This window comes from Bufo bufo, chromosome 2 (genome assembly GCF_905171765.1).
Source record: "Bufo bufo chromosome 2, aBufBuf1.1, whole genome shotgun sequence".
NCBI lineage: Eukaryota > Metazoa > Chordata > Amphibia > Anura > Bufonidae > Bufo > Bufo bufo.
In genome coordinates this window covers 784,830,238-784,844,300 of record NC_053390.1, presented here as the reverse complement: position 1 = coordinate 784,844,300, position 14,063 = coordinate 784,830,238, and the positions used below count along the sequence as shown (strand labels likewise).

Here is a 14,063-nt window from a genome sequence, read left to right as displayed (position 1 = left end):
GCCAATACACACGTGGGGACAACAGGACAGAAATCACCACCCAAACACACAATGTCACACCCCCACAGCAAACACAGACATTTAACATATCCCAGATAGCTCAAGTCTGAGTGCATATTATTAGGTGAATGGCACTCAGAATACACGAATACAATAATATTAGCTATCTGGGTACCCTCACATAACAAAATACAATTCCAAAGACAGATTTAAGCTGTGCGGCCGGTCTGTCTTCTCCTTTAAAGTTAGTATGGGCCATAATCCTGAGGCAAGAGGCTGGTAAACAGGCCTCTCCAAAACCCAGTGGCGAGGTTGGTTTCGCCACAGTAAGTATGATTTAATTTATTGGTCTGTTAATTTTACACTGCATTTTTACGATCAGATCCATGATCGTGGCATCTGAGGGGGACAATGACGAAGGGGGGGGGGGGGGGGGTTGCAAAATCACTGCTGTCATTGCACCCGCTACTTACAAAGAAATGCGCTTCCTGACGAAGTAATTCGTCACAAAGTGTTTTTTTTTTTGTAAAAGCCAAATCAAATTTTGAAGATCTTCGCTCATCTCTTGCAATTGCCCAAAAAAATGGTTCTAATGAGCGTGCGAACAAATGTTATTTTTTAGTATAGATTGCATCTATACATTCCATCTATTAACATCGAGATGGGAAAAGGTGTGTTCTTGCACATGCGCTGATCCAGTGAAGAGAGGGCTCACTAACAAAGTCCAAAATGGGGCCCCTTGCTGGTCCTGCTTCATACTGGTCCTGCTTCACTCACTCCCCCCCACTCTGGGCCAGGATGGTCCAAAGCTTGTTGTCCCTTCACCCTCTTATTCCCAGTAAACCCTTGGCTGTTTCCCCTAACTTGTCTGAAAGGATAGCCCTGTGCAATCGCAACACCCTTTAGGAAAGAGGAGAGGAAAAGCTCGAGTTAGGTCTTCTCCCCTCATGGCTCAGACCCATAAATGCTGCATGGATTGTATCTCTGACACGTACAGCCTTGCTCCTCTCAGTTATGCTATGCCAATAACCCTACAAGATAATGCTCATTTATTGCTGTGTTGGTCCCACGTTCATATGTGCCCTCGTTGCTGAGAAAAATAATGTTTTGCTATATGCAAATGAGCCTCTAGGAGCAACAGGGGGTGTTGCCGTTACACCTAGAGACTCTGCTCTCCCTGCAACTGCCACACACTTGGATTGACAGGACCAGGCAGTGTAAAAGTGATCATACCTGGTCCTAATAATGAAAGTGCAGAGGACACAGCAGTTGTAGAGAGAGCAGAGCCTCTAGGTGTAATGGTAACGCCCCCGTTGCTCCTAGAAGCTCATTTGCATATATAAAACCTCATTTTTCTCAGTAATGCGGGCACATATGAACATGGGACCAACACAGATGTCTTCAGCTGCCAAGAGCACATGTAACAGGTCAGCCAGTGTCATAGGGACAAAACTGCTGACAGATGCCTTGTAAAGACAAAACTGCAGGTGCTACTTACTAGTGTTGAACGAATTGACGAGCCAAATTTGATTAGCTGCGAAGCCGAATTCCCTCATGCTTCATGGTAATGAATCGATGTCCCTGAAATGGCGGTAAAAAAATAAATAAAAAATCATACTTACTGCATCTGTTTGAGCGCGAAGAGCCGGCCACCGTCATCTTGATTGAGTGAAATCCCATGTGCGTTGATGTATGAAGTCACCACGCCGGCCCACGTGGTGACGTCATCAACGGCCGGGCAAGATTTCGCGCTGGATCTTCAATCAAGATGGCGGCGGCCAGTTCTTTGCAATCAAATGGATGAAGTAAGTATGATTTTAATTAATTTTTTATTACATGAAGGCGGCATCTGAGGGGGTACAATGTCAGGGCGCGGCGCAATCGCATTCCCTGTCATTGCACCCACGACCTACAAAGAAATGTGCTTCATGATGAAGTAATTTGTAACAAAGCACATTTTTTTGTAATTTTCCAATACTTTGCTCATCACCCCTACTTACTAACATGGCTCAGCTCCTCCCGCTCTATAACACGCTGCGCTGCGCTTTCAATGTAACAGATTCCAAAAACTATCATGTAAACAAGTGATTTCTGGGAATACCCAGCAATTTCCCCGCAGTAAGCTGAAAAATCTCCGGCTGTGGCAGCTGGGCACACTTATTGAAATCCATGCACCGTGGAGCTGCGAGAACATAAGAACTGATGTCCAGCAGGGACCCGGCCGCCATTACCTCCTTTGCTTACATAACTTTTCTGTTTCATACAAAAATGCAACTAAAGACTAACTAAACAAAGACCTTTCTGCTTTGCATTTGGGTGTGAGAGCCATACTGCATGTGTTATTACTGAGTGCACTGCATGTGGATATATATGTATACTGGAGTCTCACTATCCTAAAGGGTGTAAGGTTACAGATGGAGCAGCGGGGGGTGTGCAAAGTAAATAAATGAAGAAGGGAACATTCAGGAAGAATTACCACCTGCTATATATAGCTCCCAATGCAGAAGCGAGTGGTAATTGCATTTATTTCATGTTTAGAATGTCCTAGACATCTTCACTGCCTGGATTAATAGTCATGATAGTAATTAATAGTGGAGCAAGAAATATTAGAAAATAACTAATAACAATAATAATTAGACTATTGCTAGTTCTACTAGTGGTAATAATAATGTAATAAACGAAATGATTAATAATACTAATTAATAGTGGGGCAAGAAATAGTAATTGTAACAGCAATAATAGAACGTAACTTATAGCAATAATAATTAGGCTATTACTAGTTCTACTAGTGGTAGTGTAATAAATGAAATGATTAATAATAATGGTAATAACAATTATTATTGTTAATGATAATAATAATAATAATGAATATTGTAGTAATAAATAGCAGTTGTAACTGCAACAACAATAATAAAAAATAACTAACAACAGTAATTACACTATTACTACTTTTACTACTGGTAATAATAATGATGATGATAATGTAATAAATGAATAGTAATAATAATAATAATAATAGTGTGGTAATAATTAGCAGTTGTTACAGCAACAACAGTAATAATAAATAACTAATAATAATTATACTATTAATACTTCTACTACTGCTAATACATCTGCTACTGGTAATAATATAAAAAAAATAAAAAAATGTAATAAATGAAATGACTAGCATTATTAATAATAATAATAATAATAATAATAACAATAATAATAATATACGGTAGTAATTTATAGCATAACAGCAACTAAAAAAAATAACTAATAACAATAGTTATACTATTACTATATCTGGTAATAATAATAATAATAATGATAATAAATAGTAATAAATGAATTTACTAACAATCTTAGGACTTCTCCTTGTGTTGTATATTGTTTCTTATGTATGAAGAGAATTCTTTATCCTAGTGTCAACTACATTTTTGAACCGTTATTTTGGGGGGTCCCAAGCGTGTGGGTGATAACATAGGGATGGGAGTAGATAGTTTAATGTATTGAAAGTAATTTTTATGAGGGTGATAAAAACATTGGGGGGTGGATTTTATTTATTTTTATTTTTTTCATTTAAAAGCTTTTTTCAATGGAAAAAGGTATTCTTTTATTAAAATAAAAAAATTTAAAACTTTTTTTGTTTAACCATTTAGTCCCATTCAGGTCTGGGGAACGGGCGGGCCAGTCCATAGCATCAATGCCTTCGTCTTGCAGGAACTGCTGACACACTCCAGCCACATGAGGTCTAGCATTGTCTTGCATTAGGAGGAACCCAGGGCCAACCGCACCAGCATATGGTCTCACAAGGGGTCTGAGGATCTCATCTCGGTACCTAATGGCAGTCAGGCTACCTCTGGCGAGCACATGGAGGGCTGTGCGGCCCTCGAAAGAAATGCCACCCCACACCATTACTGACCCAATGCCAAACCGGTCATGCTGGAGGATGTTGCAGGCAGCAGAATGTTCTCCACGGCGTCTCCAGACTCTGTCACATCTGTCACATGTGCTCAGTGTGAACCTGCTTTCATTTGTGAAGAGCACAGGGCGCCAGTGGCGAATTTGCCAATCTTGGTGTTCTCTGGCAAATGCCAAACGTCCTGCACGGTGTTGGGCTGTAAGCACAACCCCCACCTGTGGACGTCGGGCCCTCATATCACCCTCATGGAGTCTTTTTCTGACCGTTTGAGCAGACACATGCACATTTGTGGCCTGCTGGAGGTCATTTTGCAGGGCTCTGGCAGTGCTCCTCCTGTTCCTCCTTGCACAAAGGCGGAGGTAGCGGTCCTGCTGCTGGGTTGTTGCCCTCCTACGGCCTCCTCCACGTCTCCTGATGTACTGGCCTGTCTCCTGGTAGCGCCTCCATGCTCTGGACACTACACTGACAGACACAGCAAACCTTCTTGCCACAGCTCGCATTGATGTGCCATCCTGGATAAGCTGCACTACCTGAGCCACTTGTGTGGGTTGTAGACTCCGTCTCATGCTACCACTAGAGTGAAAGCACCGCCAGCATTCAAAAGTGACCAAAACACCAGCCAGGAAGCATAGGAACTGCGAAGTGGTCTGTGGTTACCACCTGCAGAACCACTCCTTTATTGGGGGTGTCTTGCTAATTGCCTATAATTTCCACCTGTTGTCTATCCCATTTGCACAACAGCATGTGAAATTGATTGTCACTCGGTGTTGCTTCCTAAGTGGACAGTTTGATTTCACAGAAGTGTGATTGACTTGGAGTTACATTGTGTTGTTTAAGTGTTCCCTTTATTTTTTTGAGCAGTGTACATTCTTCAACTTATGAAGTGCAATGTATTGTACTGTAAGTGCTATACTAACGCTGGGTTCACACCTGAGCGTTTTACAGCGCGTTCCTACGCGCTGTAAAACGCTCAACAGGCAAGAACAAATGATTCCCTATGGGCGTGGTTCTCACCTGAGTGTTTTACAGCGCGTACGAACACGCTGTAAAACGCCCTACGCCCCTAGAAGTATAGGAGCTTCTTTGGGGCGTATTGTCGCGCTTTCCCGTACATAGACTTCCGGGAACACGCGACAATGGGCGTTTGCTTGTTGCCGGCCGCGAATAGTAAACGCCCGATAAAATTGTGCATACAGAGCGCTCCTCAGGTGTGAACCCAGCGTAAAAGTCACTATCAGGGTGCACAAGAGAAGCACTGGCTGATGGTAAATGCTGCAGGCAGGCCTGGGGCTTCATTAGGCCCCACGCTGTCGTACACAGACATCGACACCCTATAATCACATTTGTGGGGTGCCAATAGGAGACAGACGGCGGCTACTAAGGGGTTAAACAGCCCAGACTGGCGCTTTTGCTGATCGGGGCCATTAGAGCAGGAGCCCGGCTTTCATGTGAGAACTGAGCCCACAATCTCCACTGCACAGGAGACCCATGCGTTGCTAAGACTGGGCCACCACTAAAAGGCTCCTTAGTGACCACTGTAAAAAGGCAATGGGTTAAAGGGTTAAAGTGTAATTGAGATCCATTTCTGTTAGTAGATCTCCTCCTATTCTGTTTTGGATGTGTGACTAGTAGTAGAAATGAAAACCCATGTTTGTAGCCCATAGTCAGTGCGGTTTGGTAGCTATGGGAATTTGTATTCCTGCCGTTGACTACTATAGTTTTGAACAGATCTGCTAATATTTTAGAACACATAATTCCGTAGTTAAGGTATAAAACCCTTTTATGCCATTGAAGTGACCTGACCTTTTGTTTTCTTTTTAAAGATCCAAATTTAAACCCCGCTTATATGGAAGAAAGGGTGGCACATGAGACCCTACAGCTGGAGAAACGACTCAGCCTGCTCTCTCATCTTAGCCTAGGAGGTAAGCTACAAGATACAATATATGAAAGATATAAAGAAAGCCATCAACCATTGGGGTGGGCAGGAGGAGCTTCAGCTACCATGTAGAATTTAGTTAATTTACAAATAGCCATCTAGCCACCAGCAAAGTCATACTGGGTGATAGTTTAAGTCAACGGTCAAGGGTGCACCACCAATGAGGCCAGGTGAGGCTATCGCCTTAGGCAGCACCAGGTAGGGGAGGCAAGCGAGGGGCAGCCAAAGGGCCATGGGCAATGAGTGTTTAATTGAGACAAAGGGGTTAGGTAAAGAAAATGGCATTGGAGGGGGGGGGGCACCGTTTCAGTTTTCGCCTCAGGCAGCAGAAAGGTACCCCTGTCAATGGTAAACTAAAGACACGTGAGGGCAACATAAGGGTATTGTAGCATGCATGCATCGATCTGTCAAGGAGCAGTCGTTCTCAACCACAGCTACAGTGGAGCTGTTCCTGGGGGAAAAAAAGTGCAGTATATCCTATAATGATTGCAGTGATAGGATAAATTCATTGTGTTGATTGGTGGAGATCATAGCGGTCTGACATGTCCAGGACCCCTTTAAAGGAGCACTCACTACAGCATTTTTTATAACCTATATAGTGCAACATAAGTGATTATGAAGAATAATATAAAGGCTCTTGTGTATACCTGTTTTATTGATGTACTATGTATGGGTTGTCTGCCATCTTGGCTCCTGTCTCCCTTCTAATATGGTTCCTCTAATGCAGCATTCATTTCCCATGATGCCTCTGGCTTTGCAGAAACAGGGGACGCGGAGTCTCTTCAAACTACACCCGCTTGCTGTAAGGGCAGCAAGTGACCGATTAGTGACATAGAACTTCTGCCCCTGACATACACTGCAGTGTCGCAGTGAATGTAACGAAGCTTCAGCCTGCCTTCGCTGACTCCTGCTTGTGATAGGTTTCTGTCTGCCAGCTCTTATAAATAGGAGGCAGGGGAAAGCAGTGTGTAGCTGCATTTCATAAAACTACTGGCGATTCTTCACACAGCACTCACAGATAGTATAGAAAGGCAGGGTAATTCAGTGGGGTTAATATATCTGCAGCTAACCATCGTAGAAACATATTTACTATATCACTGCCCTCCTGGTTCCTAGATAGAAAAGCACTCTATACCTGGGGCACATACAGAGGAAAGGAGGGGTGGAGGTTGGTGAGAATTAAAGATGTCTGAGATACGTGCCAGGAGGGATTTCATAGATACTAATGCAATCCTATAGTTTGCAGGAAGTCAGCCACACAAGAGAGACTTACCTCCTGTCTGTACAGGAAAGCAAGCTGCAAACTGGTGCAATAGTGTACGTGGGCAATAGGCATGTCAGCTGCCACAAAGGGAGCAGACACTCTCAGTTTTCCATCAGCACCCCGCAAAAGAAATTGCGGAGTGCCCATGTCAGGGCAGGCAAGCCAGGGCCTAGTGAAGGCCCAGGCCTGCCTCTAGTGTGTCCAAGCAGGCTATTTTACTTTGCATTCTGTATTCAGAATGCTATTATTTTCCCTTATAACCATGTTGTAAGGGAAAATAATAATGATCGGGTCCCCATCCCGATCGTCTCCTAGCAACCGTGCGTGAAAATCGCACTGCATCCGCACTTACTTGCGATTTTCACGCAACCCCATTCATTTCTATGGGGCCTGCGTTACGTGAAAAACGCACAAAGAGGAGCATGCTGCGATTTTCACGCAATGCACAAGTGATGCGTTAAAATCACCGCTCATGTGCACAGCCCCATAGAAATGAATGGGTTCGGATTCAGTGCGGGTGCAATGCGTTCACCTCACGCATTGCACCCGTGCGGAAATCTTAGTGACCAGCCTGTTTTGGGCCTTACCAACTAAGCGTTTTTCCTCCTTTTTTCATTGTCGCCTTCCAAGAGCTATACATTTTTTATTTTTCCATTTAAGTAGCTGTAATAGGCCCCTTTCACACGGGCGAGATTTCTGCGCGGGTGCAATGCGGTAGGTGAACGCATTGCACCCGCACTGAATCCGGACCCATTCATTTCAATGGGGCTGTTCAGATGAGCGATGATTTTCACGCATCACTTGTGCGTTGCGTGAAAATCGCAGCATGCTCTATATTCTGCGTTTTTCACGCAACGCAGGCCCCATAGAAGTGAATGGGGTTGCGTGAAAATCGCAAGCATCCGCTAGCAAGTGCGGATGCGGTGCGATTTTCACGCATGGTTGCTAGGTGACAGTCTATTCACTGTATTATTTTCCCTTATAACATGGTTATAAGGGAAAATAATAGCATTCTGAATACAGAATGCTTAGTAAAATAGCGCTGGAGGGGTTAAAAAAAAATACACAAATTAACTCACCTTCTCCTCTTGATCGCGTAGTTCCCAGTCTCTTCTGATGAGCTGTCGGCTAAAGGACCTTTGGTGACGTCAGATCACATGCTCCAATCACATGGTCCATCACCGTGTTGATGGACCATGTGATTGGAGCATGTGATCTGATGTCACCACAGGTCCTAGCCTGTAGTTCATCATTAAAGTAAAAAAGAGACCGGGAACTACGCGGACGAGGTGAGTTAATTTTCTTTATTTTTTTTTAACCCTCAATTGATCACCTACCATGCATTCTGTATGCAGAATGCTATTATTTCCCCTTATAACCATGTTATAAGGTAAAATAATACAATCTACACTACAACTAACCCAAACCTGAACTTCTGTGAAGAAGTTCGGGTCTGGGTACCATAGTCGGTTTTTTATCACGCGCGTGCAAAAAACATTGCACCCGCGCGATATAAACTGAACATCGGAACGCAATCGCAGTCAAAACTGACTGCAATTGCATTCCTACTCGCGCGGGTTTGCCGCAATGCACCGGGACGCATCCGGACCTAATCCGGACACGCCCGTGTGAACCCAGCCTTAGGGCTTTTTTTTGTGGGACAAGTTATAGTTTTTAATAGTGCCATTCTTGGGTACATGTAACTTTTTGATTTCCTTTTATTTAGTCTTTCTGGGAGGGAGATGGGAAAAAACAGCAATACTTGTGCTTTTTCATGAGTGTTAACAGTTATATCTACTTATTTAAATTATAATGGGTATTCATTGCCTTTAAGAGCAATGTTGATTTATATTCACTATTTTGTATGGATTTTCATGTAGGCCGAAGTAAGTCCATGGGAAGATTACTGTGCCGTTCAAAGAGCTAGTGTTATTGTAACAATATATTATACATTTAGACAGAAGATACACGGCACCTGCAGATGTAGAGGCTTCATTGTATTTGTTATCTGGACATGAATTCCAGTGTGAAAATTGTCTAGATGTTCCTCAAAGTATACATTCATGTATCAAAGTTTGTCCCTCGGCTCTAAGACAAGGCCTTCAGATGTCAGAGGTGTGTAGTATTGAAAATATCAGGCATGTATGAGTTAACCCTTAATAGTATGATGCTTATACAACAGTGCCACCTAGATATGAGCAGTTAATACTACACCAGTAGCAAAAGTGCATTCTGGGTAGTATTATGACGTCACGCTCCTTATCAATGCACACGCCCATCCAACAATGATTGGAAAGTTCCAAACTAGGAGGGTGTGTTCATCTGATAAGTTTTGGGTTAAGAAACCAGATACCAAAAAGAGAAAAAAAAAGACGGAAAGAAAAAACAAAGAAAGAAAGAAAGGGAGATCTCTGGAGAGAGATTTGGATTATCGGAAAAACTCTTGAGAGATGACTGCCCCAAGACTCTGCACATCACTTGACCCTTGGGTAATGTATATTTTTGTTTTATGTAGTATTGATCTAAATTAATTGTCTTGATACTTAGCCAGATACCCGCTCATTTGCGGACGTGTAACGTTAGTTGCTACATCAATATTTTCTCTGATTTCAGTTACGATGCATATAACTGAATAAAGGGGATAATATTGGAGAAACTCTTTGTTGGGAATCTTTATATTCTCTAGTTAGATATCAAGCCAATAATTTATAAGTTTTGTTCCAATACTACCCCATATCTGAGATTGGTCATCATTTTGGGCACAGCAAGGGCTCGTATCTGTCATTTTCTTGATTGAGTTTTGCGCATAATCCATTGATTTTATATCTCTCACAATTTTAAAACCATATTGTATAATATTCTTGTGTTGGTTGAGTTGTGTTTTGTTGGCATCATATAGTGGCGAATTCTGGGTACTGCATATCATTGTATATTATTGAAATTTACATTGATTAGTTTTTGATTGTATTTTAAGCTATTGTAAAATAAACCATTTATATTTTTGCATAGATACTTTTACCCTGTTTTTCTGATTGCACAAAATAATCAGGTTCTCGATTGAACTCTTTTTGAGAAGTTTATGTCCATCTTGCGGATCAATATCATTTGCATAATTTTTCATTTGATCCGTTACATTTTTATATATATATATATATATATATATATATATAAAAAGCATTTGCTTTATATACCCGACATACTGCCACAGATTTTTTCGGCGTTCATTTTTCGGCATAAATAACATATCTTTATTCTCTGGGTCAGTACAATTACAGTGATACCAAATACATATAGTTTTTTTTAAGTTTTACTACTTTTGTGCAATAAAACCCCTTTTTTTAAAAAAAAAGAAGACAATCTTTTTGCATCGCCTGATCCCAAGACCTGTACACTTTTCTATTTTATTCTATGGAGTTGTGTGAAGGCTTGATTTTTGTGGGACAACTCGTAATTTTCATTGGTATCATTTTGGGGTAAATAACACTTTTTGATCCCTTGTAATTAAGTTTTTTTCGTGGCAATTAAGAATAAATGAATAATTCTGGCAATTTTGTTTTTTTTACGGCATTTACTATAGGGGATAATTTACATGATATTTATGTAGTATTTTTTTTCTTAGATTTTTTAAAATTTAAGAAATGTTTTTTTTTTTTTACTTTTTTAACCACTAGTAGTCCCACAAGGGGACTATAACAGGCAATATTTAGATTTCTTCTAAAATACAATGCACCATCCCTATAACGCAATGCATTTTAATGTCAGTGCTATACTGACTTTGACCAGCCGGCTGCGCCAGAGACGTAGGCTCCTGGGCAAAACTCACAGCAGGCTTGGGGCCTACACCAGGTCCCTGCCTGGCTATACACACATTGGCAACCTTGCGGCGGGGCAATGGGAGACAGAGGGAGTGCGCTCCCTCTGTCACTGCTTACATGCGGCGGGTGCCATTGCCTGCAGCATGTAAGGGGTTGAACAGCCCTTTCGGTCCCGGCTGTTAGAGCAGGAGCACGGCTCTCATGTGACCGGGCCGCCATGAAAAGGCAACGGCCCAGCTTAAGGCCCCTTAGTGACCGCCTTAAAAAGGCGTATTGGGTAAGGGGTTAAGATAAGGTTTATTGTGCAAAGGAGAAAAACTGTGGGGGTCAGGAGGCCCGTCTCATTTACCATTTTCTATGCCTGTTTCAGGAGTAGAAACTGATCTAAATGTATGACAGCAAGGAAGCCATCTTACATTTAGATCTGGCGCTGGATGGACCGAAGTTAAGGAGAGGCCGGCGCCATCTTATGGGTTTATTAAGACTGGCATCTGAAATGCCGGTCTTAATAAATGTGCCCCTATATGTATTTGGTATCACTGTAATCATACTGACACAGAGAATAAAGTTATTGTGTTATTTATGGTGTAAAATGAACGCCGCTAAATTTATAACGCAAAAACTCACTGGCAGTATTTCTATTTTTTCCCATCTCCCTCCCAGAAAGAGTTAATAAAAGTTAATCAGTAAGTTATGTGTACCCCAAAATGGCACCATTAAAAACTACAACTTGTCCCACAAAAAAAAAAAAGTGCTCATACGGCTACATAGGTGGAAAAATAAAAACGTTATAGCTCTTTGAAGGCAATCTTGAAAAATAAAAATAATCTCCTAGTCTTTAAAAGGGGTTTTCCAAGATTTAAATACTGATGAACTATCCTCCTAGGATAGGTCATCAGTATCTGATCGGTGGAGGCCCAACACCAGGGACTCTCGCTGATCAGATGTTTGAGAAGGCACCAGTGCTCCGGCGAGCGCCGCGGCCTACTCTCAGCTTTTCGTAGGCCGAGTGACGTCACATTCGTCATTCACGTGGCCTAGGTGCAGCTCAGCCCCATAGAAGTGAATGCGACTGAGTTCAATACCAAGCACAGCCACTATACAATGTACGGCGCTGTGCTTGGTGAGCAGGGAGAAGGCCGCAGCACTCACAGGAGCATCGGTGCCTTCTCAACAGCTGATCAGCAGGGGTCCCTGCTGTCGGACCTCCACCGATCAGATACTGATGACCTATCCAGAGGATAATTTGCAAAAAAAAGGGGGTTAGTCAGCACCTCCCAGTGCGCAGGTGCACGCTGCCATGGCAAAATACTAAATACTACCTGTTATGCGCCATAATGGCCGCCATAAAATTCAGGGAGTGTTGGATCCACATGCATGTTGGATCCACTCTGCCTTTTTCCATTTTTTGTGCCATAATGGCCTCCATTACAAGGGATGCAGGTACCAACATCCAGAGGATAAGTCATCAGTATAAAAATCTCGGAAAACCCTTTTAAGGCCCAAAACAGGCTGTCACTACGGCATTTACCAGTACAGCAGTGCAGTCAGATGGGTGCCTACATCATGAACAAAGGGGAAAAAAAAGACTAACAGTAGGCAGCCTGTGTCTCTAATGGGAACTTTATGTTGAGAAGCTCATTCTTATGCACATAATTATAAATGTAATTAAGTTGTGACATGTGAAATGAAATTCATGATCCGGCATTACTAGAACAACTTTTCAACATGCAGAGAATTACAGCAAGAGTTGGAGGAACCCACAGCATTATACTAGGGATTCAGGCCTCGTAATTAGAAAGTAAGCACGGACAAGCACCTGCTTCATTTATACAGTATATTCCATATCATTATTGGGAAATATCCAGTGGATGTGCAGGACTAAAATTAATATTATAACCGTGTCTGTAAATCCCACATAGAAACATAGAATGTGTCGGCAGATAAGAACCATTTGGCCCATCTAGTCTGCCCAATATACTGAATACTATGGATAGCCCCTGGCCCTATCTTATATGAAGGATGGCCTTATGCCTATCCCATGCATGCTTAAACCCCTTCACTGTATTTGCAGCTACCACTTCTGCAGGAAGGCTATACATCACATTACTCTGTAGGTGTCCTCCATTTTTTGGATGTCTGGATTAGCTGCTAAGGGTACTTTCACACTAGCGGTTTTATTTTCCGGTATTGAGTTCTGTCACAGGGGCTCAATACCGGAAAAAAACTGAGAGAGCCATCCAGGCAGGATGCATCAGTTCAGTCCCTCTTACGTTTTTTGGCCGGAGAAAATACCGCAGCATGCTCTATTTTTCTCTTCGGCCAAAAATCCTGAACACTTGCCGGAATGCCGGATCCGACATTAATTTCCATTGAAATGTTTTAGTGCATTAAAATTGCCGCATTGACGGATCCGTTCTTCCGGTCCGCACATGCGCAGACCTTTAAATCTGTGAAAAAAATAAATACCGGATCCGTTTTTCCGGATGACACCAGAGAGACGGATCTGGTATTTTAATGCATTTGTCAGACAGATCCGCATCCGGATCCGTCTGACAAATGCTATCCGTTTGTATCCGGATTGCCGGATCCGCCAGGCAGTTCCAGCGACGAAACTGCCTGCCGGAATCCTCTGCCGCAAGTGTGAAAGTGCCGTTATGCACATAGACTGTGTACAGAACTGTAAATAGAGAAGATAATGATAATGCAATATGTATATGTGATATGAATTCTTATTAAATGGCCACTGTCCACAGTAGTTATTTACTGGTATATAATATATAATTGCCCCCTCTGTATAATATATAATTGCCCCTCTGTAATATTAGGATATATAATGGGCCATTATATATCTTAATAACATGGAGGGGGCCATTATATATTATAATAATACTGGGGGGGGGGTCACATTATATGTAATAATAATACAGAGGGGCCATTATATATCCTAATTTTACAGAGGGGTCATTATATATAATAATTTTACAGAGGGGTCATTATATATAATAATTTTCCAGAGGGGCCATAATATATTATAGTAATACTGGGGGATCATTATATGTAATAATAATACAGAGGGGGCCATTATATATCCTAATATTACAGAGGGGTCATTATATATCCTAATATTACAGAGGGGTC

At 42.1% G+C, this 14,063-nt stretch overlaps 1 protein-coding gene across 4 annotated transcripts in view; it reads left to right on the top strand.

The window, feature by feature from the left end:
- DOK7 (docking protein 7) overlaps positions 1-14,063 on the top strand; it is a 144,131-nt gene that overhangs the window by 74,621 nt on the left and 55,447 nt on the right. For all 4 annotated transcript variants that reach the window (XM_040419171.1, XM_040419170.1, XM_040419168.1 and 1 more), the window contains exon 6: positions 5,731-5,829. In XM_040419171.1, the coding sequence (XP_040275105.1) occupies positions 5,731-5,829 (99 nt within the window). The remainder of the gene's footprint in view (positions 1-5,730; positions 5,830-14,063) is intronic.